Source organism: Mastomys coucha, unplaced genomic scaffold, assembly GCF_008632895.1.
Source record: "Mastomys coucha isolate ucsf_1 unplaced genomic scaffold, UCSF_Mcou_1 pScaffold21, whole genome shotgun sequence".
Classification (NCBI taxonomy): domain Eukaryota; kingdom Metazoa; phylum Chordata; class Mammalia; order Rodentia; family Muridae; genus Mastomys; species Mastomys coucha.
The window spans coordinates 141,540,317-141,565,896 of NW_022196904.1; the positions used below are offsets into that span (position 1 = coordinate 141,540,317).

The 25,580-nt window shown below is 53.8% G+C and overlaps 1 protein-coding gene across 7 annotated transcripts in view; it reads left to right on the forward strand.

The window, feature by feature from the left end:
- The window catches only part of Syt7 (synaptotagmin 7), a 64,233-nt gene that overhangs the window by 29,559 nt on the left and 9,094 nt on the right, over window positions 1-25,580 (forward strand). The window contains exons 3-9 of one of the 7 annotated variants that reach the window (XM_031389670.1): window positions 1,410-1,489; window positions 5,152-5,283; window positions 6,182-6,409; window positions 9,688-10,056; window positions 13,685-13,807; window positions 18,893-19,028; window positions 22,412-22,682. In XM_031389670.1, the coding sequence (XP_031245530.1) occupies window positions 1,410-1,489; window positions 5,152-5,283; window positions 6,182-6,409; window positions 9,688-10,056; window positions 13,685-13,807; window positions 18,893-19,028; window positions 22,412-22,682 (1,339 nt within the window). The other 6 variants (XM_031389671.1, XM_031389672.1, XM_031389673.1 and 3 more) reach the window with 6 other exon arrangements.

Here is a 25,580-nt window from a genome sequence, read left to right on the forward strand (position 1 = left end):
AGAGAGAGAGAGGGAGAGGTGTCAGGGATCCGGAGCCTCTTTTCCAGTGGACCCACCTGGTGACAGGAAACCATTCCAGGAGGGAGTAAAGAGAGGTTGGGGGCAGTGGGGGAAGGAGGCAGGACAGACTTGGCCAGGGTGAGATGTGGTACTGTGGCCCTGCTAGGACTAAGTCAAGGTGCCCTAGAGGTGCTGCAGGTAAAATGGAGAGAGGGCTCTGCACTCCACATGTTCCTGGGAGCTTTGCTGCAGTTTCCCCCAGATTCCCGTGGCCATACAGCTGCCAGGGTCCTGTGGGAACACGGCCGTGGCAGCTCTTCTGTGTTTGGAAAGAAGGAATAATTGACTGTTATGGCTGCAGTGTTAATGCACGTGAGGAAAGGCTGAAGCATGCACGTGCATACTTGCATACATGTGTGTCTGTATGTCTGTGTTTCTGTCTGTTCCCACTCCACTAGGACAGGGACAGGTAATACCTGATGGTAAAGGGGGCTTCAGGGCAGACCTGGCTCCTGTCCAGCCTGCATCCTCAAATTGCCCTGCACCATCCTGGGGCCTGGCCCAGACCCGAGGCCCATGGGGTGCTCATGAGGACGCTTGGTAGCAGCCAGGAATGTTAATGGGGCTGGGCTCTGCATGAGCTAAATTTAGAAACCCAAGCCGAGAAGGTGAATGGTGCTCACCTTCCCAGCAGCAGACCTGGTCATTGCTTTTCTCCCTTGTACTGGTGGACCAGGTTGCCCACCCAGCCCTGCCCTGCTTCTTTCCTGCCTACACTGGGCTAAGCAACCCGGGGTTTTCCAGGGGCCAGGCTACCTTAGAACCTCTTGGAGCTCAGAAACCCTTGAGCACAAATAGCTCTCTTCACAAAATTATCTCTTACAGAAGCCCTGTCCCTGCCTCTTAGCCCCCAGGGCATGAGGACCCCAGGAAGCCCCCAGGCAATAACCAACAACCCTTGGCAGGCCCAGGCACATGGCCTGCTCCCCGCCCCCACCACTCACTCACGTCATCGGCCACTGCCAACCTTGCCCTGCAGGATGCCGCCCCCACCATCTGGGGGTGGTGACGTGGACATTGTGACGTGGCCAGGCGCCTGAGAGCCGTCTGTCCACGGCAGAGGGAACTGTGTTTCTGGGAGCTGGGCCAGAGGCCCAGGAGACAAGCAGACAGGCCTAATACCTGAGGGTCAGGCATGAAGGATTGTTTATGGGCAGAGACAGGTCCTAGAGCACACACAGGGCCCAGCCACGAGACAGGTATTCCACAATAACAACAATCCCTCACACTGCCTCTGGGCTTTGTTGATATCTAGTCTATCTCCTTACCTCTAGATCATCTGTTCTAGGGAGATGGGGACTGTCCAGATCTCCCCATACCTAAGAGTAACCCTGATACTGTCTCTACAGGGCAAACGCTACAAGAATTCCTTGGAGACAGTGGGCACGCCAGACTCGGGGCGTGGACGCGGTGAGAAGAAAGCCATCAAGTAGGTGCCAGGCTGCCAGTTTAGGGGGGGTTACACAAATAGCCCAAATTCGAGAAGCCCTTCCCCCTGTCCTCAGACCTGGCCACACACATATCTAGGACCGTCCTTACTCCCTGAGGCCATGGCCATGCCCACCCCCTTGGCCTCAGAACTCTGGATGACCCCAGACCCCCCCTTTTCTGCTTTTGCTCCAGACCCTGAGACTTTAGAGAGACTATGCAGCCTCATTAAGGCCGCCTCTCAAACACAGCTCTGTATGTGCCATGCTGATTTTTCCATCCAATCTTAATGTCACATATACTGTCCCTTCCCACTCTAGCAGGCCCCTGGACCCTCCAGCCTCCTCCCCAAGACCCTACTTATGGTCTTGGGACACCCCCCCCCTTCATAGACTGGGTTTCTTTTCTCACACTCTACTCATGTTCCCAGGGAAACTTGGAAAGGGTGGGAGACAAATCATGAGGACTGCAGCCAGCCTCAGTGCTGAGTTCCAGGGAATCTGCCCCACGGGGAGGGGCTCTGCCCTCCTATTGTACCGTGTCCCGCTTTAAGTGCTACTGATTGTACCCTGCCTAGGGTTCTCTACTGAGATCTAAGAGCCTAGTCCATAGACCAAGGCCACCTTGGCCAGCTCTCTGCTGAGAGTCCCTAGGGGACAATAGAGAAACCCCTGCCTACCTAGGCTCAGGCTCTGAGAATGGAGCTTTCTCCCCTTGCTCTCCATGGAAACCAGGTCTTCACACAGAGTTCTGTCCAGCCCATCTTCCACTCTAAACTGGATGGGATCAAGCCTGCTGGCCAAGGGGCTTTGCCTGGAAGTTGAGCCCCCAGCTCTCCCCATTTCCCCACCCCTGTCAACTCAAGACCCCCCACTTTCACCGCCCCTTCCCCTGCACTCCTGTACACCGTTGCACTCCTGCATCTCATTCTTCCCCTTGCTCCCCTATCCATTCCCGAGGGGTTCCTCCCTGCCCCTCCTCTCTTTTCATCTTTTACTCTGACCCTGTTTGGGACTTTAATAGAAGTCCTGGGGCGGTTGTCTGAGGTGGGGGGGGGGTGAATAGAAGGGTGGGCCAACTGAGGGCTTGGGTGGGTGGAAGGCTCAGAAGGAGACCACAGGGAGTCTTTGAAGCTGAGTTTGGTTGCACGCTCTTCAAAGACAGGAGCTGGTGGGCTGTTTGCAGAACACAGGCTCTGAGCTTTTTGAAGGTGGGGGTTGAGGAGGAGCATGTGAGGGGGAGCAGGAGGCCACCTCCACTCGCATTTTCTGAAGCCCGGGCAAGGATGGGTAAACATAATTTCCCTAGACAGGGCACTCAGGACAAGGCAGGCATTCTAGAAAGAGTTCTCCTCTAGCCAGCAGGGGAAAGGAGGGCATCAAGGCAGGAAGCAGGCTATAGCCAGGGCCCAAAAGGACCCTCTCTAAGGCACAGTGAGAACACAGTACCCCTCCGACACCCTGTGGACCCATTGTCCACAACCTGGGTCTGCTTCTACCTGACGGGCTGCCCCTGGGGATAGAAGCCACTACTCATGTGTGTTCTTGCGTTCCCCATCCTGGGCAACTTATTTACCACACAACTCCCCACTAGCCTAGGACTTCCTCCTAAGGAAGTGTGTTGTCAAGGGTTCTGGAACACTGCATTCTTCAGCAGCACTTTCCCAAACTGTTCCTCGGAGCACAGTCTGTGCCTCTGAAATGATGAACACATCCAGGGGTTCACAGCCGGCCCAGTAGGGGAAACACTGCACACACCACCTCCCTTTGGGTGACACTGACAGTTACTGACACATTTAAGACTCTGGTAGTTCTTCAGTAAAGGAACTGGTTTTCCCAACCTTCTTTTATGAGAGAGCTTTTCTTTATAGTACCATAGTAGAAATCCAAGTGGCCCCAGAACTCAGGGTGGGAGGACAGCCTGGGATGTTGCTGAGTGGATGGAGACCTGGAGGATGCCAGCCTGCTTCCTTCCTTCCTTCAATGCCTCATGCAGGGGCCCTCCATCCAAACCAGCTCTTGCTGGGGAGTGGAGCCAAAAGAGTATCTCTGACAGGCATGATGGCTTTTCTAGAGAGAGCCTTTCCCACTAGAGCCTATTCTGCCTCCACTGCTCTGCCTGACTCTGTGAGCTGCCTCAGGGTCTGGGCTTGAACTCCCCTGTGAGACATTTCCAGAGTATCTAGACAGTGACAGTCACCTGGGAGAGTCAAGGCCACCATCTCCTCTGGGCCTATGGTGGCAGTCTAGCTTCTTTTCTCATTTTCTTCCCCATTCCTGCATCTCAGGTGGAGCATCAAAGTCAGGATGTAACATGAGAAGCAGCTCCCCTGAGAACAATTGATTCTTAGGGGAGAATGCCCCCATGTTACCAGGCCCCTAGCCATATTTCACCTTGCCTAAGCAGGAACACAGCCTAGTCTTCTTCCCTAGGCCCTTACCCCAGCATCATTCCTGTCACCGTGCATGGCTCCCATCTAGAATGTGGCCTGGGAGTTACCTCCCTCCCTCAATGAGCAGTCAATGCTTTTAACTGCTGAGCCGTCTCTCCAACTCTCCCTCAGTGCCCAACCCTGTCGCTTTGGGAGCCCAGGAAATTAACAAGCTGTCTGTAGTTTCTGGACATCTAGGCCATGTCCTGCAGAAGCCCAGGATTCTGCCACCTGCCCTATAACCCTACACAGAAGTTCCTCCATCCTTTATATTCTCAGCCTGTCAGCTGAGAAGGACAAGTCACCCAGAGGAGGGGTGGTGGACTAGGGTAAGGATCCCTTTTAAACCCAGCAGCTCCATCTTACAAAGGAACAGATCACAAACTTCCCAGCAGGCCAGGCCTAGTATATACTGTGGGCCCAAGGCTGGGCAGGTCCCATGGCTTCACTATCGGAAAAACTGGCTCCTTTCACACAGGCCCCAGAACACAGGGTCTTGATGACACCCTCTCTGAGGTCAGAGGCCAGGCTACCTCCTTCATGTGGAAGTCTCACTCAACTGTCCCAATCACCTTATTTGTCTCAAGTGGAGCCTTCTTGCTCACCCAGTCCTCATGGAAGCCCTGCATTCCGGCCTCACCAGAAGTAGGAGGAAGCCCAGGGACATGTTAGGCCACTGGAGAGGATATGGAAGAGGGAGAAAAGCCACTTGCCTTTGATGGGAAACTGAGGCCAGAGAGGGACAGGGCCAGCTACCGGCAGCAGGACTTGCCTTACTTTCCAGCACCTTCTAACATTGAATTAGCACCTTCCCCTTCTCCCAGCATTCCCTTTGCCATCCAGGCCTTGTCTCCCACCTCCACTCCCAACCTGACCCCTCTCCTTTCTCATGGTCTTTCTCTCTCCCACCAGCTTCCTAGGCACGAGACTCTCCTGTCTGCCTGCCTGCAGCTTGTCTCCTTCCTGTGCAGCTTCCCTGGCCAGCCTTCCAGTGCATGTGTGTTTGTATGAGTGTGTGTGCCTACATAGATATGCGGGTTGCAAGGATGCCTGGCCCAGGCTACGGTGCCCATCCACCCTCCTGCCTTTCTTCCTCTGCAGGAGCAGACCCTCGATGCCCCACCCTCTGTGTGCCCCCAGGGGCCCCACGTCCCTTCTGCCCCCGCAGGACTTGCAGTTCTGGTCTCTTCTTGTATCTCCCTGTTTTCTCCCCTCTCTCTCTGCCCCTCCAGCGACCTAGACAGAGACTTTTGGAATAACAATGAAAGCACAGTGCAGCAGAAATGGAGTTCCTATCCTCCCAAGGAGTTTATTCTAAACATTTCACCCTACGCCCCTTATGGCGACCCTCGACTGTCCCTCAAGTGAGTGACTTTACCTGGTTTGATCATATGTACTGAGTATCCGCGCACGCCCCACCCTTCCCTTTTCCTGCCCCCTCTCACTTCCTCTCCTGCTCATCTCCTTCCACTTTCCCCTCCATTCATCCCATGGGCAGGCTGGCCATGGAGACGAGCAACCCCTCCTGCCCCTTTGCCTTCCTATTCCTCGCCTGTCACCTCTCCAAGGGCCAGCCATGCAGGAGAGCCCCCTCCGCAGCCACACCTGGCCCCTAGCCACGCCCCCTGGCTCTCCACCCTCTGTGCAGTCAGGATGGGGTTGCCCGTTTTTGGTCCCTCCCTCTTGGTTGTGGCTCGCTTTTTCCTCCCCCCTCCCCCCGCTGTGTGCTGCGGCCGTGGCTGCTGGTGGTCGGTGGTCGGTGGTCGGTGGTTCGTGGCGGTGGTGGCGGTGATGGTGGTGGTGGTGGTGATGAACTCTGACTAACACGGCTTTCTCTCTCTCCCTGCCTGGGGGCCTCCTGGCCTGGACAGCCCGCTCTTCCTCCGTCGTTAACCCTTCGTTGTCCTGTGGGATAGAGTTGGAGGTGGCTGCCCTCCCCCAACCCCCACCGCTCCTGCCTTAGGCGGTGGGGAGGGGCCCCCTCCATTGTCGTGGTGCGTTGTTCTCTGACCCCAGCCCGCCCGGTCCCCTCTCTCCTCTACAGGCTCCACTGTTAACTCATTTGCAGTGCTGATGTCTCTCTTTCTCTCTGTCTGTCTCTTGTCCGTCTGTTTCTCTCCTCTCTCACTGTCTCTTTCTTCCTTTTATCTGTCGATGTTTTTCCTCTTCTCCCTACCCCCACCCCCATGTGTGGCCTGCCCTCTCTCCCCCACCGCCACCCCCGGTGCTCCTCTGGCCCGGCTGCCTCCTGCACGCCTCCAGTGGCACACTCCTGTCAGGCGCCAAAGTGGCCACTGCGGCGGCGGGGCTGGCGGTGGAGCGGGAAGGCCGGCTCGGGGAGAAGCCGGCGCCGGTGCCACCACCCGGAGAGGACGCCTTGAGAAGCGGCGGGGCTGCCCCCAGCGAGCCGGGCAGCAGTGGCAAGGCGGGGAGAGGCCGCTGGCGGATGGTGCAGAGCCACCTGGCCGCAGGGAAGCTCAACTTGTCCAAGTGAGTGATGGCACCCCATGGCTGCCAGAGCCGTGAGCTCAGGCCTGCCCCCACCAGGGTGGACAGCGGGACCCCTGGCATGCCCGCTGCTGCCCCCAGAGGTGCCGTCCTCGGCCCCTGGTTCATTCCATTGTCCTTGCCATCAAGCACAACCAACTCAGCCACATGCTTTCGCATTCAGGCCTCTGGCAGCTTTCCATTAATGTCTTCCTTTGCCAGTGACCAGGTCATTCCATTCTCTGTCCCCAGAGCAGCGTCACTCCAGTCCTTGGGCCATCCCATCCTCTTTGACTGGCCACCCCATCTCAGCCATCAGGTCATCCCTCTGTGGGCATTAGGCCCGTGGTTGTCCCCCCATGGGACCATCCCATTCCTGGGGAGCAGGTCCATCTCTCCCTGTATTTACACACTCATTAGCCAGCGGGCCTTTCCTCTTTTGGGCAGCTGATGGCTCTAGATCCAGTCTTGAGCCTTTCCATTTTGAATGATTTCATCTGCTTGTCCCAGCCTTGCTTGTACCATGACACCATCCACCATAGGGTTTCATCTATGAGCAGCCACCACGCTGCCTCAAATATTCATCTCATGGCAGCCATCCCCACTGGCTGGTCCTATCTTGGTCAGTGAGCTGTCCCACTGTTGGGAGTTCTTGAGGGCTGAGATTGTTGAGCCCCAGCAAGCAGCTCCTTTCAAATGTCAGAGGGTGGTCAGAAGAGCTGCTTCTTTTTAAGGGCTGCGTGGGCTTACCAAGCAGTCATGGGCTGTTAACACAAGCATGATCTATCACCCCACTAAGGGTATCTTATTCTCCTCTTGACTTTCAGAACTTTTGGTCTCCCACAGTAAAGCCCTTGTAAGCCCCAAATCCTCTGAACCATGAGCACCTCGCAAATTTGAATGTGGGTTCTACTTTGAGCTGTTGACACTGTTTCAATGAAACAGTCTCCCCCTTAGATGGCCAACAACCTTGACATCTTCTTAGTGTTGGGCCACCTACTCATTTTAGGAGCCTCCAGGTTCTCTTCAGAAGACACCCCCGTCCCCAGTGGAGACCACAGAGGGCTACCAGGCTGAGGCCACATTTGCTCATTGACTCAAGTGGATACAAGTCCACTTCTTCCTGATACATGCTCTCAGGAATGTCCCTAGAAACGGATGCCTCACATCCCATCAAAGAACCAAGGTCCCCTCCCCAGGCAACCCCAGCCAGTCTCTAGGTTGACTGGGCTTCTATGGCATTTGCTCACTGGCTTCAGGCCTAGAGGATCCAGTTTTAGTTTCCTGTGACTGAAGGGCTGTAAATTGGACTAATTTTGGATGTGATAGGAAACTGAAATGAGGTCGGCAAGGAGACAGAGAAGACGACGGTGTGCGCCCCTCCCCCAGCTGGCCTGCCCCCCATTGAGCTGTGGGCCTACCAAAGCTGGCCCCTAGGTCTGTCCTGGGGAGAGCCCTGATTCCCAGCCCAAGTCAGGCCAGGCTGCCGCCTGCATAGAACTCCCCAGCTATAGCCACGTTTTGCTTTCTTCTTTCATTCTGTCCTATCTATCTATCTATCTATCTATCTATCTATCTATCTATCTATCTCTCCCCTCTCTCTTTCTCTGCCCATTCCAAGGGGCCACCTAACTGTTGTCTTTTGGTTCCCAGAATAGATTTAGAGGGTGAGCATGGCTGAGGTCTGGCTGCTGTGGTGAACGTGGCTTCCAAGGGCCCTGGGGCCTCCTACTACTCCCAGGATATACTTGGCTATCCCATGGCCCTAGAGCAGGGGTGAACCAACTTTCTCAGTAAAGGGCCAAGTGGCATCTAGGAAATATTTAAGCTTTGCAAGCCTAGCCACATCTTTCACATTTCTCAGCCTTGCCACTGTAGCAGAAAAACAGCCTCAGATGGGGTGTAAACAAATGCCAGTGGCAGGGTTCCAATAAAGCTTTATTTATAAAAGCAGGCAGTGGGCCAGATTTAGCTTATAGGTCATAGTTCACCACCTCCTGCTCCAGACAGCTCGATTGGAAAGGATGAGGAGATTGAAACTTCAGGCCTAGGAAGAAGGGACTTACTCAAAGTTGTTCGACACTGTCTGCTTTGATTCCCTGGTACTTGAGTGACAGCTTGCCCAGTCCTATCGTGGTTGTTACTAACCAGAGTTAATCTCTGGTCAGAGCACAAAACAGGCAGAAACAGAAACACTTAAGGAGAAACTCAAACTCCTGTCCCCACGCCCTGGCATAGGAGCAGTTAGTGATACAACCCTGACCTCAGCTCTGAACAAGGGCACTAAGGGGCTGTTATGTGCCCTCTGTCTACAGCAGAGAAACTAAGGCCTGAAGAAGCATAAAACCTCATCTAAAGTTGTCCTGTTAACCATAACAGAGGTGAGCTTTGAACCCAGGTCTCTCTGGCTCTACATCAGCTCTCACCAGGCAGGCCCTGTTTTCCTGTTGTTGTCCCGCTTCGCCCAGCATGTTTAGAGATGCTGGTGGGCCAGTGCATGGACATTCTCTTATATGTAAAAGGCAGGGTAGCTACTGTCAGTCAGAATTAGAGTAAAGCCAGACCAGTGGCTCCTGGGACTCCCCCACTCCTGTCTGCGCTTTCTTTGGTCCTCACTTCTAAGTGGGAATCATTCCCTAGGTACCAGGGCAGGAATTCCTAGGAGGAAGTCAGAGATCTGCCCCAGAACTGAACTCCAAGCCTGCTCTGGCCACAGGGTAGGCTTCTGTATGTGAGTCTGCCTTCTCTTTTCTTCCGACAAAGTGTGAGAAATGGCTGCCCTGCCTCCCTAGCCATTACTAGGCCAACTCTGTGCTGGCCTGGATTTCTTTCTGTCTCCAAAGGACAGTAGTACCTAGAACACAGAGGCAGATGTTCCTAGTGTCCCCCTAGTGAGATGGCAGAGGGGTGGCAGCAACTCCCTGCCCCTCCCATTCCAACATGACAGGCAGTTATAGGGCCCTGGGGACTTGCCTTCACCAAGCAGCTGCCACAGCTCCTGCAGCCTACTCAGACCGGCAGAGAGGTCGGCCCAGACAGAGGTACTGGGGAACCAGCGAGCTAGGTCCAGAGGTGGGTGGGTGGAGCCAGCTTGGGAGCCTCAGGGTGGGTAAGGTGGTGGCAGCGACTGCAGCAGTGACAACTCCGATGGAGGCCTGGCGAGGTCCAGCCGAGCGTGCCCTGCACTGGGGCCTCCCAGCCCTGGCCCTCGGCTTCTTTCTCTTCCACTGTGATCCCTTCACCTGCTTCTCCTTTCTCTCCTCTCCTCCACCCGCCCCAAGTTTCGAGGACTCCACCCTGTCCACGGCCACTACCCTTGAGTCTATCCCCAGCTCCGCGGGAGAGCCGAAATGCCAGCGACCCCGCACACTGATGCGGCAGCAGAGCCTGCAGCAGCCGCTGAGCCAGAACCAGCGGGGCCGGCAGCCCAGTCAGCCCACCACCAGCCAGAGTCTGGGCCAGCTGCAGGCCCACGCGGCCTCAGCACCGGGCTCCAACCCCCGGGCCTATGGTCGGGGTCAGGCTCGGCAGGGCACCTCGGCCGGCTCCAAGTACCGGGCAGCTGGGGGCCGCAGCCGCTCCAACCCAGGCAGCTGGGACCACGTGGTGGGGCAGATTCGAAACCGAGGCTTGGACATGAAATCCTTCCTGTAAGTCCTCCCCTTGAGTGGGCCAGCTCCTCACTTCCCCCACCCAGCCTCTTCCCCACCCCCCTCCCAACCCTCCAAGTCTCTTGGGAGCAGTTGGACCAGGACACTACTTATTCCTCTGTGTCCTTGACAGTCTGTCTGGAAAGTTTAAGGGTCCCCCTTCTCAGTCTTTTGTGTCTTATACCTGGAGCCCCACCATGAAAGGATCTGTATCAGAGTCCCTGGAACTCTGAGGACCCTAAAACTCCCTCACTGCCTCTGAGGCTTGAGAAGAGAATCACATCCCCCCCCCACCCCACTAAGTTAAGTGCTTTAGAGGTCTCTGAGATCTAACCCTCACCCCCATCAGTCTCCAGCTGCTCTTGTCACTGTGCCAGCCTTGCCTCACTCTGCCCTTCCCTCCTCCGCTCCCCAACCCATCCCTGCCACTGAATCTCCAGAGGCCTGCAGTCCTCCCTCCAGTTCCCCTCCTCTCTGTAACCAGACCCTGCTGACCTTTCTGCCCCATGTATCCTCCCTGTCCATGCCCTCCCTGACCTCAGCCCTGTCATAATGACCCTTCCTCCCCTGAGGACAAACCTGAGCCACACCCCCAAAGCGGCGGAGTATGGTATTTTTCTCAAGGTCCCAGCTTGGCGAGGCAACACCATGCTAGCCAGTCATTGACCTTAGCTGCTTCCCTGGCACTTGCCCCACCACCCCAACCCTCACTGGGATATTCACTCTCTAGGGGCTGAGAGGTGTGGGCCTATGAGCCTTGCTCCAGCTTTGAGATCAGAATTATCACCCAGGTTTTCCCTGAGAAACTTACTTCTCAGGTGTGGGGCAGCACCGCAAGTCTGGGAGGAAGAGGAGAAGCCCAGGGCCAAGGCGGAGCTCACTGGAATGATGCAGGGCAGCCAGAAGGCCAGCAAGTTTCTCAAAGCATGTTTTATTTCCATCTGAGAGCCCAGACAGCTTCCGGCTCAGACAAGAGCCATGACTCAGAAAGGCCCTCCAACAGAACTAGCTTCACACAACTGGTTTCAAAATGCCTGCGCTGTGGCCTACCAGCCGTTCTACCCAAGGCTGCCCCCTGGGAAATCTGACAAGCCTGTCCAACTGCCTTCGGGGAAGGCAATCAAGTGCTACACCAGAGAAGATGTCCGGCAAGGCCTCCTGTCTTGGCAGTGGATTGCTCTGAAATGGATGCTTTGGCCATAGAGTAGGAGGTCCAGGGATCTGGTTCCACTCTGGCAGGAACAGAGCAAGGGTCAGCTGGGCCCCACCTGACCTTAGGCTGGAGTATGCCTATATTCCTCTTCTTCCTGAAGTTGCTTAGGCCAGGGCCTGTGCCTAAGCTCCTCCTGTGGCAGAAGCCCAGATATCAATTTTTGCCAACCCACCATCTTCCTAACCAATCAGAGTTCTGATGGGCATGTCTTAAATGCCTGCATCCTGGGGCACTGCTCAGATGCCAGCATCACGTGCCCATGTTCCAGCCCCCACAGCAGCTCTCGGTCCCCTTACCTGCTGGCCACCTCTAAGTTCGGTGTATCACCTGCTTTCCCTCCCAGTCAGGGGTTGCATACTCTGCCTGTGAAGGCCAGATACTCTAGGCTTTGCAAGACACACTCAGTCTCTACCACAGAAGGCTTCTTCCCCTTCCCCGCCCCTTAATATTTTTAGATAACAGAAACCATTACCAGCGTGTGGACTGTACAGAACCATTGACAGGCTGAGCTGTGCCAACCCCTGCCTTGCAATTCAGTTGCTGTATTGCTGAGGTCCCCCCAGGCCCTGCAGTAACTTGCCCTCCCTTCTCATTGGAGGGTGCATCCTTTCTACTTGATAGGTGTGAGCCCATCCAAGCAGACCAGTGTGTTTCCCCCAAGTCCAGCTCTGGCCCTCATCCTTACCCTCATAACCTGTGTAGCTGCAGAGAATGACAATCTGGGAATTTATGCAGAGGAGCAGCTCGGTTTTTAAAGACCAAAAGCAGTATCTGAAAAATGCATTAACTTGGAAAAAAAAAAAAACCACGTGTTTTCAGTGAGTTCTCCTTCCCCCAGCTCAACTAGCTCCTGGACAGCCAAATGGAATTTTACCAATGTAGACAGACATTAGCAATAGACCGGAGCAAAAGAAGCCAGGTTCCAGCCTAAGGGAAGGGGAGCGTTGAGCCCCGAAAGTTCGATGCCAGCACATGTCAGTTTGTGCCCAAGACAAAGACTAAGAAGAAGAAGGACACTCTGCTTAGCTTTCGCTCTCCCTCCGACCCCAGTAGCGAGTATCTCCCATTTTCCACAAGTCTCATTCATCCCTTGGCCCAAATGCTATGTCTAGCCTGAGTTCCCATTTTGACAGTCTCTCTGGGGAATAATCACAGAAGCTCTTACTCTCCATCAGTGGCTAATGTGATAGATTCCTACCCTAAGATCCACCCCTTTCTGGAACATTCTGTCAGTCTCCCTGTCTTGCCCTTGGCCCTTCTTGAGGCACATTTTCACGCTTGCCCTGTCTGAGAATCCTTCAACTCTTTGTTCTGACGGGCTCTAGAGAGGTTCTCTTGAGCTCTACAAAGCCCTTGCACACTCAAAACCTCTGATGGCTTTAATGTAGAGCAGCCATCAGAATTCGCGTTTCCTTCCAGGAAGTGCCCGTGACCCAAGCAAAGCCCCACACAGTTGTCCTGTAGTTTTCCAAGGAGGGCTTCACACATGTATGGCCTCCAACCCCATGCTGCTGTGCATGCATCCTCTCCAAGTCACACTCATCCTGTTGGTACCTGCCCACCATTCTGTTTTGGCTAACCTCCCTCAGAGCAGCGTCTCACTGCAGGCACAGGCTCCCTGCAGCCCTGCCAAAACTTCTCCAGACCTTGCCAAGTTCCTGTACTTTCTCTCCACCTTTGTTTCCTGATGCCTTCTGAACTGCTTCTACGAGGAAAGACCTCCCCTGAACAGGTCCTGGAGGCCTCTTAGTCTCTGAATCTCTGGGAAGGTGGACAAGAGAGAGGTCTCACTATGCCTGTGATCTCAGACAGATTTGGGATTCTCCTATATGGGCCGCATATTTGAAAGCCTGGAAGAAGCTGCTTAGCTGGCTTCAAGGACATCTGGTTGAACATGACCCAGAGATCTATGAAGGGCATCCCTGTGCACAGTATATAATGCCCATTGAATGTCAGATTTCTCTGTAGTGCTTCCCGTGTCCTCAGTCTCCCTTCACAAGCCCTGTACAAGATATTGAAAGAGCCTCTTCCCCTTCTCCCAGGGAAGAGATCATCATGACTTCAGCTGGAGATGTCATGTCCTAGGGCCTTTGCTCCGGTCTCCAATCTGTGTGCTCCCTGGGGACTATCCCAGACACCTAAGTCCTCTCCTCAGGCCTGTGCCTAGCCCCTGTCCCATGTTACCCCAAAGACTCCAGCTCTTGGCCCAGGGCCAGCTGGACCCTCTCCCTCCTCCCCTCTCAGTTCTTCAACTATGTACAGTTCTGAAGATTGGTTTCTTTTCTCCAGGGCCAGTTTCTTACGCTTTTTCTCTTCTCTCTCTTTGTTTCTGTCTCTCTCCTCCCCTCACCCCTGCTCCTGTCCATGGGGCCACCTCCTTTCACCCTGGCTGGTGGGGCTGCCCATCCTGGGCAGGGAAGGCCGGATGGTGGTGCTATCCCTGGTATTAGGGCTTTCGGAACAGGATGACTTTGCCAATATCCCTGACCTGCAAAACCCAGGAACCCAGCAGAACCAGAACGCTCAGGGGGACAAGAGGTACGAGCACGGGCGAGGCCTGCGGCAGCGGCAGCAACAGCAGAGAAGGAGGCACGGAGAGGCCACCTGCCTAAGCCAGCCCCGACTGCTGGATGAGGTGGTGGTGTCTTCAGCAGATGCTGGAGTAGGAGAAGCCCTCCAGCTGGTGTTCTGTCCCCTGACCACTTGTGTGGTGTCCCGTGGGTCTATGAAGGGACCATCCTGGGACCATTCTGGATCAAGCCTGCTCCCCAGCATGCTTGCCCTGGCCTGGAGCAAGCCCAGCCTACTGGGCCCATCTCCCTGCTTGCCTCCCTCTGCTGCCCCTCCATCTTTCATCTCTGCCCCCCTTCCCAACCCAGAAATCCCCGTTTCTCTGGTGGTTGGTGAGTGAGGGCGGATGTTGGGGAATGGCTAAGCCTGTTCTACCTCATCCCCACCATCTCAACCTCCCCCTGCCCTGCAGGACCTGGTGTGCCACTAAGCCATGGAAGAAGAGCCCCTGATGGGGAGGGTCTGGGGTGAGGAACCATGGGAGAGGCCTGGTGACCAGAAGGAACCAGAAGGGTGGCCCCTGAGCACAGCCTCCAGAAAGGGGATGTGAGGCCAGCTAGCTGTTCCCAGCAAGGTCAAGGTCTGGTTCTGCCAGACTCCCTGGCCCCATTGCCTTCCTCAAAGCCCAGTGAAGACCAACAGTAGCCAAGTGGCTGCAGTACAGGCTGCACCTCCTAGCCTTCTCCACCTAGAGTTCTGGGAAGCAGCTCCTGCTGTTCCCTCTGTTGAGGAGTGGGTGAAGAGTACTCATAGGTAAAGGGAGGGTTGAAGGTTGCAGGGTTTATTAGCACTCCCAAAGGTGGAATCCTTACCTGCTTCTTCCTTCGACCTGGCCTTAGGCTGTGTTCACATCTTCTTGTGCTCAGTTCTGCTTTCCATGAGACCAAAGACAGGGCATGTGGGCCAACATTGGTTTAGCCAGAGCCTCACTCCATGACCTCAGACAAGCCAGAGACCCTGTCTAGGCCTCTGCATCTTGCCTCTGTCAAATGAAGCACTGAGCAGGGTGACCTCTGAGGAACACACACTGCTTCTAATGAGGAAATGGGCCCTAGGGCCGGGACAGTTGTCAGATCCTGTGACCTAAGCAGAGATCAGGTTTAGACTGGTAACCCTGATGCTCGTTAAAGGCCTTTAGGGACAGGAAGAGACTGCCCCAGGCTGCTGCTAGGGGCCTGTAGCTTTGGAGAGATAGGCTGTGTTTGACAGCTGTCTGGCTATCTCACAGTGGTTTCTGGAGACCAGCCCTCTCTTGCCTTCCCACCCTAAATCCACGTTGCATGTCTAGTGGGTCAGAAGTCCCGACAGAGTAGGAGGGGAGAACCTAGTCCTTCACTTGGTGTCATGGCTGGTGTCAATCCCTGAGCCCACATATGTGAAGAAGGGGTTGGGGGAGTAGCAGAGACTGCTACACCCTCAACCCAACTGGGTCTGACAGAAGCCACAGGGTCTCAAAGATGGGCTCCAAGCAGGCCAGAGGGCCACAAGCAAAGGGAGTTGGGGCCAGGGACAAGAGGATGCAGGGGGACTGAAAGTTTGAAAAGAACTCAAGCCCTTTGCCAGGGAGGGTTGGGGGGGAAGGTGTGAAGCGTGAGGGAGCAGATGCAGGCTGGAAACGAGATTTCACATCACCCATGTGTTAATTAACCGACTCCATTCTCACCAACAGCCTATTTATACCTCCTTGCCACTCAGGTCTCCATATTTTAGTAAACCCATCCCTTCTGATCATGACATCAGCTTGTCCTCTGCCTGCCTGGGAAAGGTGGGTGTGGAGGTGGAGGCTTTGGGCCCTCACCACCACCTGGCCCCACTTTCCAAGTGGACACATGCCATTCTCACCTGCTCATGCCCTCCCATATTTGAAACTCATTTCTCATAGCTCTTGGGGTGTCTCCAAGTGGGTAGCTTCAAAGGGCTCCACTCAACTGATTCTTCCCTAGTAAGTACCCTATCCCATAGCTTAGCATAGGAGCCCCCATCAAGCTGTCACACCTTTGGGACCCACCCTTTGACTTTTGAGCCTTATAGCCACAAGCTGGCTCATCTGTCCTTTCCTCTAAAGCACTCTCCACCCCCAGCTGACCCCTTGACCAGGTGTCTTGGCTGCTGTTGGAGGAAACACTCAGCCCCCTTGGTGGGTTAAGCAACAGGCTCATTCGAGAGAGTTGTGTGGGAAGGAGAAGCCACTTCAGGGTCCAGACAGAAAGATGGGTATCTAACAAGCTACAGGGGATGTGAGGGACAGACTGCCTTCAACCCACATTTCTTGGTCCCCTGAGGGCTCCCTTCCAGAATCCTCCAAGCCCTGGACCTCAACATCTATCTCAAGGTACCCTTAGTGTAAGAGTGGGATGGGGGATGGAGCCTCCACCCTTGCTGTCTGTCCCACTCATTCTCCCACACCACCCACTGCGTGCTCACAGCCATCCTTCCAGCATTTCACCTTTGCTCCTTGGGATCCAAATGGTTTCCACCGTGGCCCCAGCCCCACCCCGAGTGGGGGGCAGAGCGGACCAGGCCACCCCCATTGCTCTCCTCCTCCGAAGCCACCATGTTTCTTCCGCCTGTGTGTCCCCCGCCTCCTCTCTGCCTCTCCTGTCCGCCGCCTCGCTCCTCCTTGTCCCCTTGTCCACCCAGCAGCCTTCTCCACACGTCTGACTAACCTTTCTTAGCCTCTCCCCTCTTTCTCTGTCTCTCTTCTCTCTATCTCCTTCCTCCATCTGCTCCTCACAGGGGTGTCCCTGGGCCAGTGAACCAGCCCCTCGGCCTCTCCCTCTGCTGATCCCTCTGCCTATCTCTCTGTCCTGTGACCTCCGACAGCTTCAGGGGTGCTGACCATCTTTTCCCAGGCTGCTTTGCAGCTATGCTGATGCTGTGGTGTGGCCAAAATAACTCCGACTTTCTCATACCTTCAGTAGTCAATCTCACGCTCTCTCCTCTCCTGCTCTATTTTTAACCTGACTTTACCTCTCCAGCTATTTTCAGTCTCTTCTTCCTCCCCGTGCCTGTCTGTGTGAGCACGTGTCCATGTGCGTGTGTGTATATGCGTGTGTGTGTGTGTGTGTGTGTGTGTGTGTGTGTGGTCGTGGGGGGGGGCTTGTATGTATCTGCTACTCTGTGCTCCAATGTGTCCGCACCTCTAGGGTGTTCAGGGAGAGGGCAGGCGGGTGGGTGGACATGTTGTGCTGTGTTACAGAGCAAGGCCAGGGTCTCACAGCAGGTATATGGTGCACCTGATGGCCTGCTGTCCCTGCCTTTCCTGCTTCTGTTTTGTTCCGATCCACATGCACACTTTCGAATGGCTGGGTCTCCCTCCCCCTTTGGGCATCTAAGTATGCCCTCAGCTGTGTGTGTTACCACAGAGGTGCTGGCTGCCCTGCTCATTGCCTGTGCTATCTTCTCCCTGTTGCTCTAGGTATCTGTTGGGCTTGTGTGACTTTTTATGTGTATGTATGTATGTGTGTCTGTGTGTGCATGCCCTGCTGTTGGATCCTGGTGTCTTCCCCCCAGGGCCTGGCATATTCTGAGCATGTCTGTATCTGCCTGCTGTGGCTACCCGTGTACTTCAAGCTGGTCTGTGCCAGGGGATGTGGCTTGTATCCAGTCTGTGTGGCTCTGTGCTCTCAAAGCTGTTTAATTTTAGCCTGCCCCAAGTCCTACACCATCCCTTCCTCACTGCCTGTCCCCACCTTTTCCTCCTCATGAGACATTCCAGCCTGGTCCCTGGGCAGGGTCTTAGTTGCCCCTTCCTAAGTCCCAGCGGAATGGAGCCTGGGCTAACCACCTGGCTGTTAAACCAGAGATCCAGGCCCCCTGGACCAGCATGGCGTCGGGTACGGACACGGTTGCCTGCTAGGTGGCAGCCTGCCTTTCTCTAACTCTGGGTGAGAGTCTTACCAAATGTGTTGTATGAGTGGGAAATGGGGTGGGGACTAGGGCACATGGGGTTATCTCTTGCCCTAAATGGCTATTAAAGCTGAATGGGCACTTTTGTTAGAAATAGAACATAGGGTCTTGATTAACGTTGGATAAGCAAGCACTTTATCCTAGAGCTACATCTTCAGCTGGTAAAACAGCTTGTATTAAATCAGATTAAAATGTTAATGCTCAGGGCTGGAGTGATGGCTCAGTCAGTAAAAGACTTGCCACACAAGCACAAGGACCCTGAGCTTCTAGAGCCCATGTAAAAAGAAAAGCTGTGCATGGTAGATTTGTAAACCCTATGATGTGGAGCTGAAGTCAGGCAGGTTCCTGTGACCCACCAGCTAGCCAAACTTTGCAAGCTCTAGTGAGAGACCCTGTATCAAAAACAATATAGGTAATACCTGAGAAATGGCAATCAAGGCCTTCACATATATGCATATACGTGTGCATATACACATGCACATACAAGCATGTGCACAGTACTTTCACTCTGGTCACATGCAAATGTAATATGGAGATTCCAAGCACACGACTGGTACTGTGTGAGACAGCTCAAGAACACTTTATCACAGCAGAGAGACATTGCCAGACAGAGCCATGTGGACAGTGGTCCCTGCCTCACCCTGGCTCTAGGGTGAAGAACACCTTGGCTCTGATGAGGCCGAGCAAACACAGATGGGGCTCTGGGAGAGAGGCTGTGGAGTGTTTGTAGAAGGTAATGACGTGGAAAGACACCTGGACATGCCACCTAGCGCCTCCCCTTTCCAGACTGGACGGAACAGGTCTCCTCAGAGCTGGGGAGCTCAGAGAATAGCAATGAAAGCCAGAGAGCTGGGGGGCTTTGGGGAGTAACAGGAAGCATGAAGGCTCCCTCTAAACAGCCCCCCACAAGGCAGCTCAGCCAATCACGTGAGGCAGAGGCTCGGGAAGGATGAGCCCTGAGTGTGGGTCCTCAGGGAAAGCCAGGCTTTCTGTGAACAAGGGTTTCACTCCTCCTGGCCCGGAGGAAGTGACAAGGGCTGATTTCTCAGAGAAGATCCTGTGGCTACCCAGGCCCACGGAGTCCAGCCTAGCCCTACATGAAGCCCATGTTCACTGGAACTCCCTCCCTACCCCCACCTCCAGGTTGCCTGCAGGAGGGAAGGCTGTGAATACAGCCCCAGTGCCCGGCCAGACGCCACACGATGAGTCTGACCGCAGAACGGAGCCCCGTTCCTCTGTCTCGGACCTTGTCAACTCCCTCACCAGCGAGATGCTCATGGTGAGAAGGGTTGGGGATGGGCTGTGGGAGGGTGGGGGGGGGACCAGAAGTAGGCAACTCAGTCAGAGACTTAGGTACTCAGTCCCAGCATGATGGTTCTGCTGACTGAATGAGGCCTGCTCCCCTCCACCCCCATCTTTCATCAAAATGCCTTTTCATGCCTCAGTTTCCTCATTTGTCTTCCTTTGATCCTTTTCTAAGCTGAGAAAAAGCCTAGGAAATCCTACTCATACAAGATGTTTTTAATGTTCTGGGGGGCGAGGCTGTAGGGCAGTGGCCTTGAGGCAGGTGCTCCTTCTCTAAAATGGCAGAGATGGTAGTAAGGTGGAGATCCCAGGGGTGATGGTCTTGTAGCCCACCAGTAACCCTGGTCGCTCTATTGCTGACTGGCGTATGGTCCCAGTCTAGGCTGTTCACTGCGGCTGAGGCTTCAGTTCCCATGACACCTCCTGGTGGCATCAGTGAATATCACAGCTACTTGATCTTTCCAGAGGCCCAAGGACAGGCATGGCAAGTTGGCAGACAAGCACCAGTTAAGGATCTGGTAGGCCAGAAGTTCCTGGAAGGCTTAGAGAGGGTTATGGTGGGAACCCAGCATCTTCTCTTTCCACTGGACATAACAGGGCTTGGATAATTTCTTCGGCTCCTATACTGAGAAGGCAGGGTCCCACAGTTTCTGAGGCTGCCAGTTTGTCCTTTCTCAGAGTCACAGGCTTCTGGGTAAGGATTCGTGTTTCCAGGCATCAGGCCTGCATTCCCTTGGCCCTGCCATTTGTGACTTCCTATCTCCAGTTCTGTGTAGGCTGGTTGTCTTTTGCTCTGTGAAGCCCATTGCCACAGACCACCCTGCTTCATTGCATAGCCCCTTAATTGGTGCTATTTCCCGGTAGTCAAGTTCCCAGAAGGGACGGCCCTTTCCCAGCCAGCTGGCCAACCCCTTACTGCCCTGAGGGAGAGGCTGGCAGGCTCAAACAGCGGAAGGAAGTACAGGCCCATCTCCCTCTCCTGTGCTCCACAGATGCCCGGAGGTGGGAAGGCAAGTCTAATTACCCAGCCCTCTGCCAGTGCCAGGTCACTGATATTAACAGTGACAGTAAAGATAAGCAGGCCAGAGTATGACCCACAGGTCTTACTCCTATGACCTCACCCTATGGTGCTGTCCAGACCCCAGGCTGCTGATGCTGAGGGCCAGGAGTCAAACACCTAGAAGTAGACAGAACTAACTTCTCTGGGGAACGTGGGACCTGGCACAGGCTGGCTTGATGTCCTTTAAGGCTTACTGCTGGGGCAGGGGAGGGGAAAGTTGGGCAGCCTAGTTGCCATGGAAATGGCTTGTTTACTAGGGCTCAGAGCTGGGCCTTGAGAAAACACATTGGGTGCTTAGCTTCTGCCCTTTTAGAGGTGGTCTGCCTAGACTGACCAGGGTGAGGCTGAGGCCACCCACACCTACAATGGCCTAAGACTCCCCCATAATGTGAGAAGGAATGGGGGTGCAGGTAGTTTTGGCTGGCTCTCCCTACTTGTGCCATGAACTCTTTCACCCTCCTGGGAGTCCTGCAGTCTTGAGTTCCACGGTTCCCAGCCCTCAGCTTCAGTAAGTGAAGTTCAGGGGAAGATGTCTGCTGTGATCTTAGGATGTGGGGACATTGGAAAGCCACATCCTGAGTGGACCTAGGAAAGAGCCTGTGGGCTGTGAGATCAGCCAGGGGCTAAGCAGGGGCATCAGCAATGGGCTAAGAATGTAGCTCAGGTGGTGGAGTGCTCACCTAGCATGCATGAAGCAGTTTCATCCCTAGCACCTAATCAACTAGGTGTGATGGATGGCATATGTCCCATCAGTTAGGCGATAGAGGCAGGGGGATCAGAAGTTCAAGGACAACTTTTCAACAGAGAGCATTAGAGGCCCACTGGGCTAAATGAACCCCAGTCTCAAACACACACAAGTTCAGTATAATTCCCCTTCAGCCACTGGGTGGAGCCCGAGGTCAAGTTCAAACTAAGGTCTAAGTTCAGGAGCCAAGACAAGTGGCCAGGCACCCACAGTTGCTGGCCCCAAACCTGACTTCAAGTTATGACTAGCCATTCAGTCATGGGACTTGAGGTGAGTGACCTAAAATCTGTGTGCTCCAAGCGAAACTTTGAACATACCAATGCCTGCCTCAGGGTAGAGTTAGACACAGGAGAAGGCCAAACAGAGGGGAGAAATCAGTGTGCGGCAGGTGGCTGACCTGTGGGCAGTATTTTCCATCATCAATGTGACTTGGACACTTACCATTGGTGCAGGCAGGTCTTTGCTTTCAGTGGCTGTGGGGAGGGCCTTCCTATGACTTGGGGCCTGGGCTTGTTGAGTGGAGCTTGAAGTCAGAGAGGGTCCCTAACCGCTATGAATGCTTGTACATGTAATTTAACCTCTTTGAGCCAGTCTTCTCAGCAAGAGGTGAGTGACAGCTGCCTGGCCTGGCAATGAGAAGGTGGCCTAAGAGTCTTCACTGTGGTATGTGCCTCTGTCTGCCTTCTGTCACTGTGATAAGAAGCTGGGGTTGCATCTCCAAGAAGCCGGGGGTGGGGGTGGGGGCAAAGATTTTCTGAGGGAATGTGGGAAGAAGGCAAGTGCCTACCATTTTGTCTTGCCTGCAATTCCCTGGGGTCCACTCCTGATTCCCCTCTATCACCTAAGGAGATATAGACCATAAGATACCCAGGCCAGCAGAGCCCCTGACTCAAGACCTTCCATTATTCCCAGAGAGTGGTAACCTAACTGGGAGAGCTCCAACTGCCCTTGTGGCCACCACTGCTGTCCATACCTGTCAGGTATCTAGTCTGAGGAATGAAGACTAGGAACTAGGCATAGCCTGGAGGTAAGACCTCAGTCCCCAGGGACCACAGCCTGCTTCTGTCAGGATCCCTGGGGACATCCTAGCAAGCCTCTATGACCCTGGCGTCTCAGCCTCTCCTCATCTGAACACTTTTGCCTTTCCTGTCTTGTAAACTGCATCATCCACAGCACCCAGAAAGCCTCTTTATAAGAGTTGGTATGTCTCCCATGAGTCTGTAGGGCTGGAATAAGAGAGGAGAAGGCCAGGACAGCTTAGGGTGACTCTTGGAGACAGTTTTGAGAGGAGGTGGGAAAGCTGCTCACGACTCCGGGGTGCAGGAGGCAGAACCATCCTGGCCCTGCTCCCCCCACCTCCTTTCTGGCTAAGGCAGGGCTCTCAGAGCCTGAACATCCTCCACTGGCCACAAGTATGACAAGCCACTACCCCAGTTGGCCAAGGAGACTTTGCTAGCAGGCCTCCAGACCAGACAGGTTTCTGGAGCCTGACAGGTTGCCCTGGAGCCCAGTAGACAGAATCCCCACCAACCTGTCACCTTCCCCACGGCAGCTCTCCCCAGGCTCCGAGGAGGATGAGGCCCATGAGGGCTGCAGCCGAGAGAACCTGGGTCGAATCCAGTTCAGTGTTGGCTACAACTTCCAAGAGTCCACACTCACCGTGAAGGTCATGAAGGCCCAAGAGCTGCCAGCCAAGGACTTCAGCGGCACTAGTGACCCCTTTGTCAAGATCTACCTGCTACCCGACAAGAAGCACAAACTGGAGACCAAGGTGAAGCGGAAGAATCTAAACCCGCACTGGAATGAGACCTTTCTGTTTGAAGGTGAGGTTGGTTGTTACTCCCACCTCCCTCCCCGCCCACTGATCCTTCCCACATGTGTGGCTGCAGTTACGAAACAGGACAAACCCACACCTGCAGGCACACAGGCATGCAAGCATGTAAGATGCATACACACAATAACTCCCACGCACACACATGCTTGGTTAACCCAATGCATTTTGCTCAGATTGGTCCCAGAAGATGAGAGAAGTCAACACGCTAGCCACAGGCTTTGAGGGGAGAGATTGTTACAGGATAGAGTCCCACCTTATGACATTCAGAGGTACATTGCTCTGGAACAACCTAGGAAAGAGGCCCTGCATATCTAGTGAAAGTGCAAAACCTTCTGGGACTCTTTCCTTCATCCTCATCCTCATCCTCCTCAGCCCTGGTCCAGTCTGTCTGAACTGGAACCTCAGATTTCTTACTGGCTGTATGACATTAAGAAAAATCCTAACCTCTCTGGTCCTTAGTTTCTTCATCTATAAAATAGAGGTAATAATGGTAATTAAACAAATTAGAAACTTTTTGAAGCATATAGAGCAGGCCCTGACACCTGAAAGGTGCTGATATCAGCTCCTTGAAGATATGGTCTGTTGCAGGTCTTTGGCCCCTTCCTGCCATGGAGGCAAGCAAGATCTCGGAGCCATTCCCTCTGGCTACAAGAGGCATTATGCCAAATGTGCCAAATTTGCTTCCAAAGCCAATCTTATCTCTCATGTCTGAGGACACAGGGTGAGCAGTGAGGAGACTTCCTATCCCAGGCAGGGTGCTACAGTAGGCAGCCTTAAGTCTCCCTGGTTCAGCCAGGAAAGATCAGTCTCTGTGGGTGACAATTGCCCTGGTCTTCTAGAACCCAACACGCTTATCCCAGGGACCCTTCCCCAACTGGCATCCAAGCCCATCAGCACCTGTGCATTCTGTGCCTTGACAATGACGTAAATGCCTCTGTGTTTCTGGGCCCCTCCTCCTCAGGTCAACATAGGCACTGGGTTAAAGATGGCACAGTTAGCCAGGCGGTGGTGGCACATATCTTTAATCCCAGCACTTGGGAGGCAGAGGCAAGCAAATTTCAGAGTTCGAGGCCAGCCTGGTCTACAGAGTTCCAGGACAGCCAGGGCTACACAGAGAAACTCTGTCTTAAACAAACAAACAAACAAACAAATAAAGATGGCATAGTTAACCAGAAGCTTGGTATCTGGAAGCATGTATGGCCACACATGGATGGGGCTTATGGGCAGAGCCCCGATCCTCAGCTCTTTCACACAAACATTCACTCACCACTAATTTTAGCTGGATCCTGGGAGTTCAGAGAAGAATGAATCCATCCTGTCTCATGGAGGACAAAGCTGTGCTGATACTAAGCCATGTTCTGTGGGAACCCTGTATAGTCTTCCTCTTAGTGTGCAGAGAAAAAACCCTCAGAAGCCAGCCATTCAAGGCGGGTTCTGATGGATGAGTTTTTGACATATAGGAGACTGTCATGTGGCACTGGAAAAACTGATGTAGCTGCAGGAACCTCTTGGAGCCACTAATATACCCAGGACACTTGTTTCCATGCATATCACCTGAACAGATGCCAAGGGTCACCTGAGCAAGGTCCCTTGGGGCCTTTAAGATGAGCAACATATGTCTTCCCTAGTAGATAGAAAGGGAGACCGACCCTGCATGAATCAGAGGGATTCTCTCCCAGATCCATAGCCATCAGCGGCTCCTCTGGGTTTTTTGTGTCTTTGGTGAAGAGCCTACTAGTGTTCTTCTCGCCCTTCCTCTCCATCACTACAGCTGTGGGGCTCCCTCAGGTGTTCCCCTCTTCCTGCTTACACCTCCGTATCTTAACATTGCATCCAGGCTGGCCTGCACCCAGATCACTCCTGCCTCCCAGAAGTCAGACCTGCCCACCTCCCTTTCTCTTTCATTCTGCCCATGCCATTGGGCCAGCTCACTGACATCTATTCATCCATTCAATTATTTATTCTCTGTGTGTGCACATGTGCCTGTGTGTGTGTGTGCACATGTGCCTGTGTGTGTGGAAGGCAAAGGTTAATACTGAGTGTCTTCCTCAACTGTTGTCTTTTTTTAAGACAATATTTTATGTGCATTTGTGTGCATCTACATAAGTAAAAGCCTTTTGTGTGAGGGGCCAGTGGAGGTCAGAAGCTATGAGCTATCTAACATGATGCCAAGCCTAATGACCTTTGTTTGATCCTCAGGATACATATGGTGAGAAGAGAGAACCAATCCCTGCCAAGCTATCCTCTGTCTTCCACATTCACACTGGCACATGAGTACCCATGTATGCACAGGAGCTCACACATACACACACTCATGCATGCGCACATTCACCCACATTAACATAATATAAAAATATTAAGTGACTACCCTGGCCTGGTAGGCAAGCCATAAGATAATGGAGGAAAGAGATGGATAGATCTGTTTGGGCTTGCCCTAGAGCCAAGAAGGCAGTGATAGAGTGTGCTACAGGGCAGGCAGCCCACCCCATCTGTAATGCCAGGAAAGAGAACTAGGTATAAAAGCTGAGAATTGGGGCTGGCGAGATGGCTCAGTGGGTAAGAGCACTGACTGCTCTTCCAGAGGTCCTGAGTTCAAATCCCAGCAACCACATGGTGGCTCACAACCACCCGTAATGAGATCTGACGCCCTCTTCTGGAGCGTCTGAAGACAGCTACAGTGTACTTATATATAATAATAAATAAATCTAGATAAACAATTTAAAAAGAAAAAGAAAAAACATACATAAATAAATAAATCTTTTAAGCCAGGCAGTGGTGGCACACGCCTTTGATCCCAGCACTTGGGAGGCAGCAGCAGGAGGCTGATTTCTGAGTTCGAGACCAGCCTGGTCTACAGAGTGAGTTCCAGGACAACCAGGGCTACACA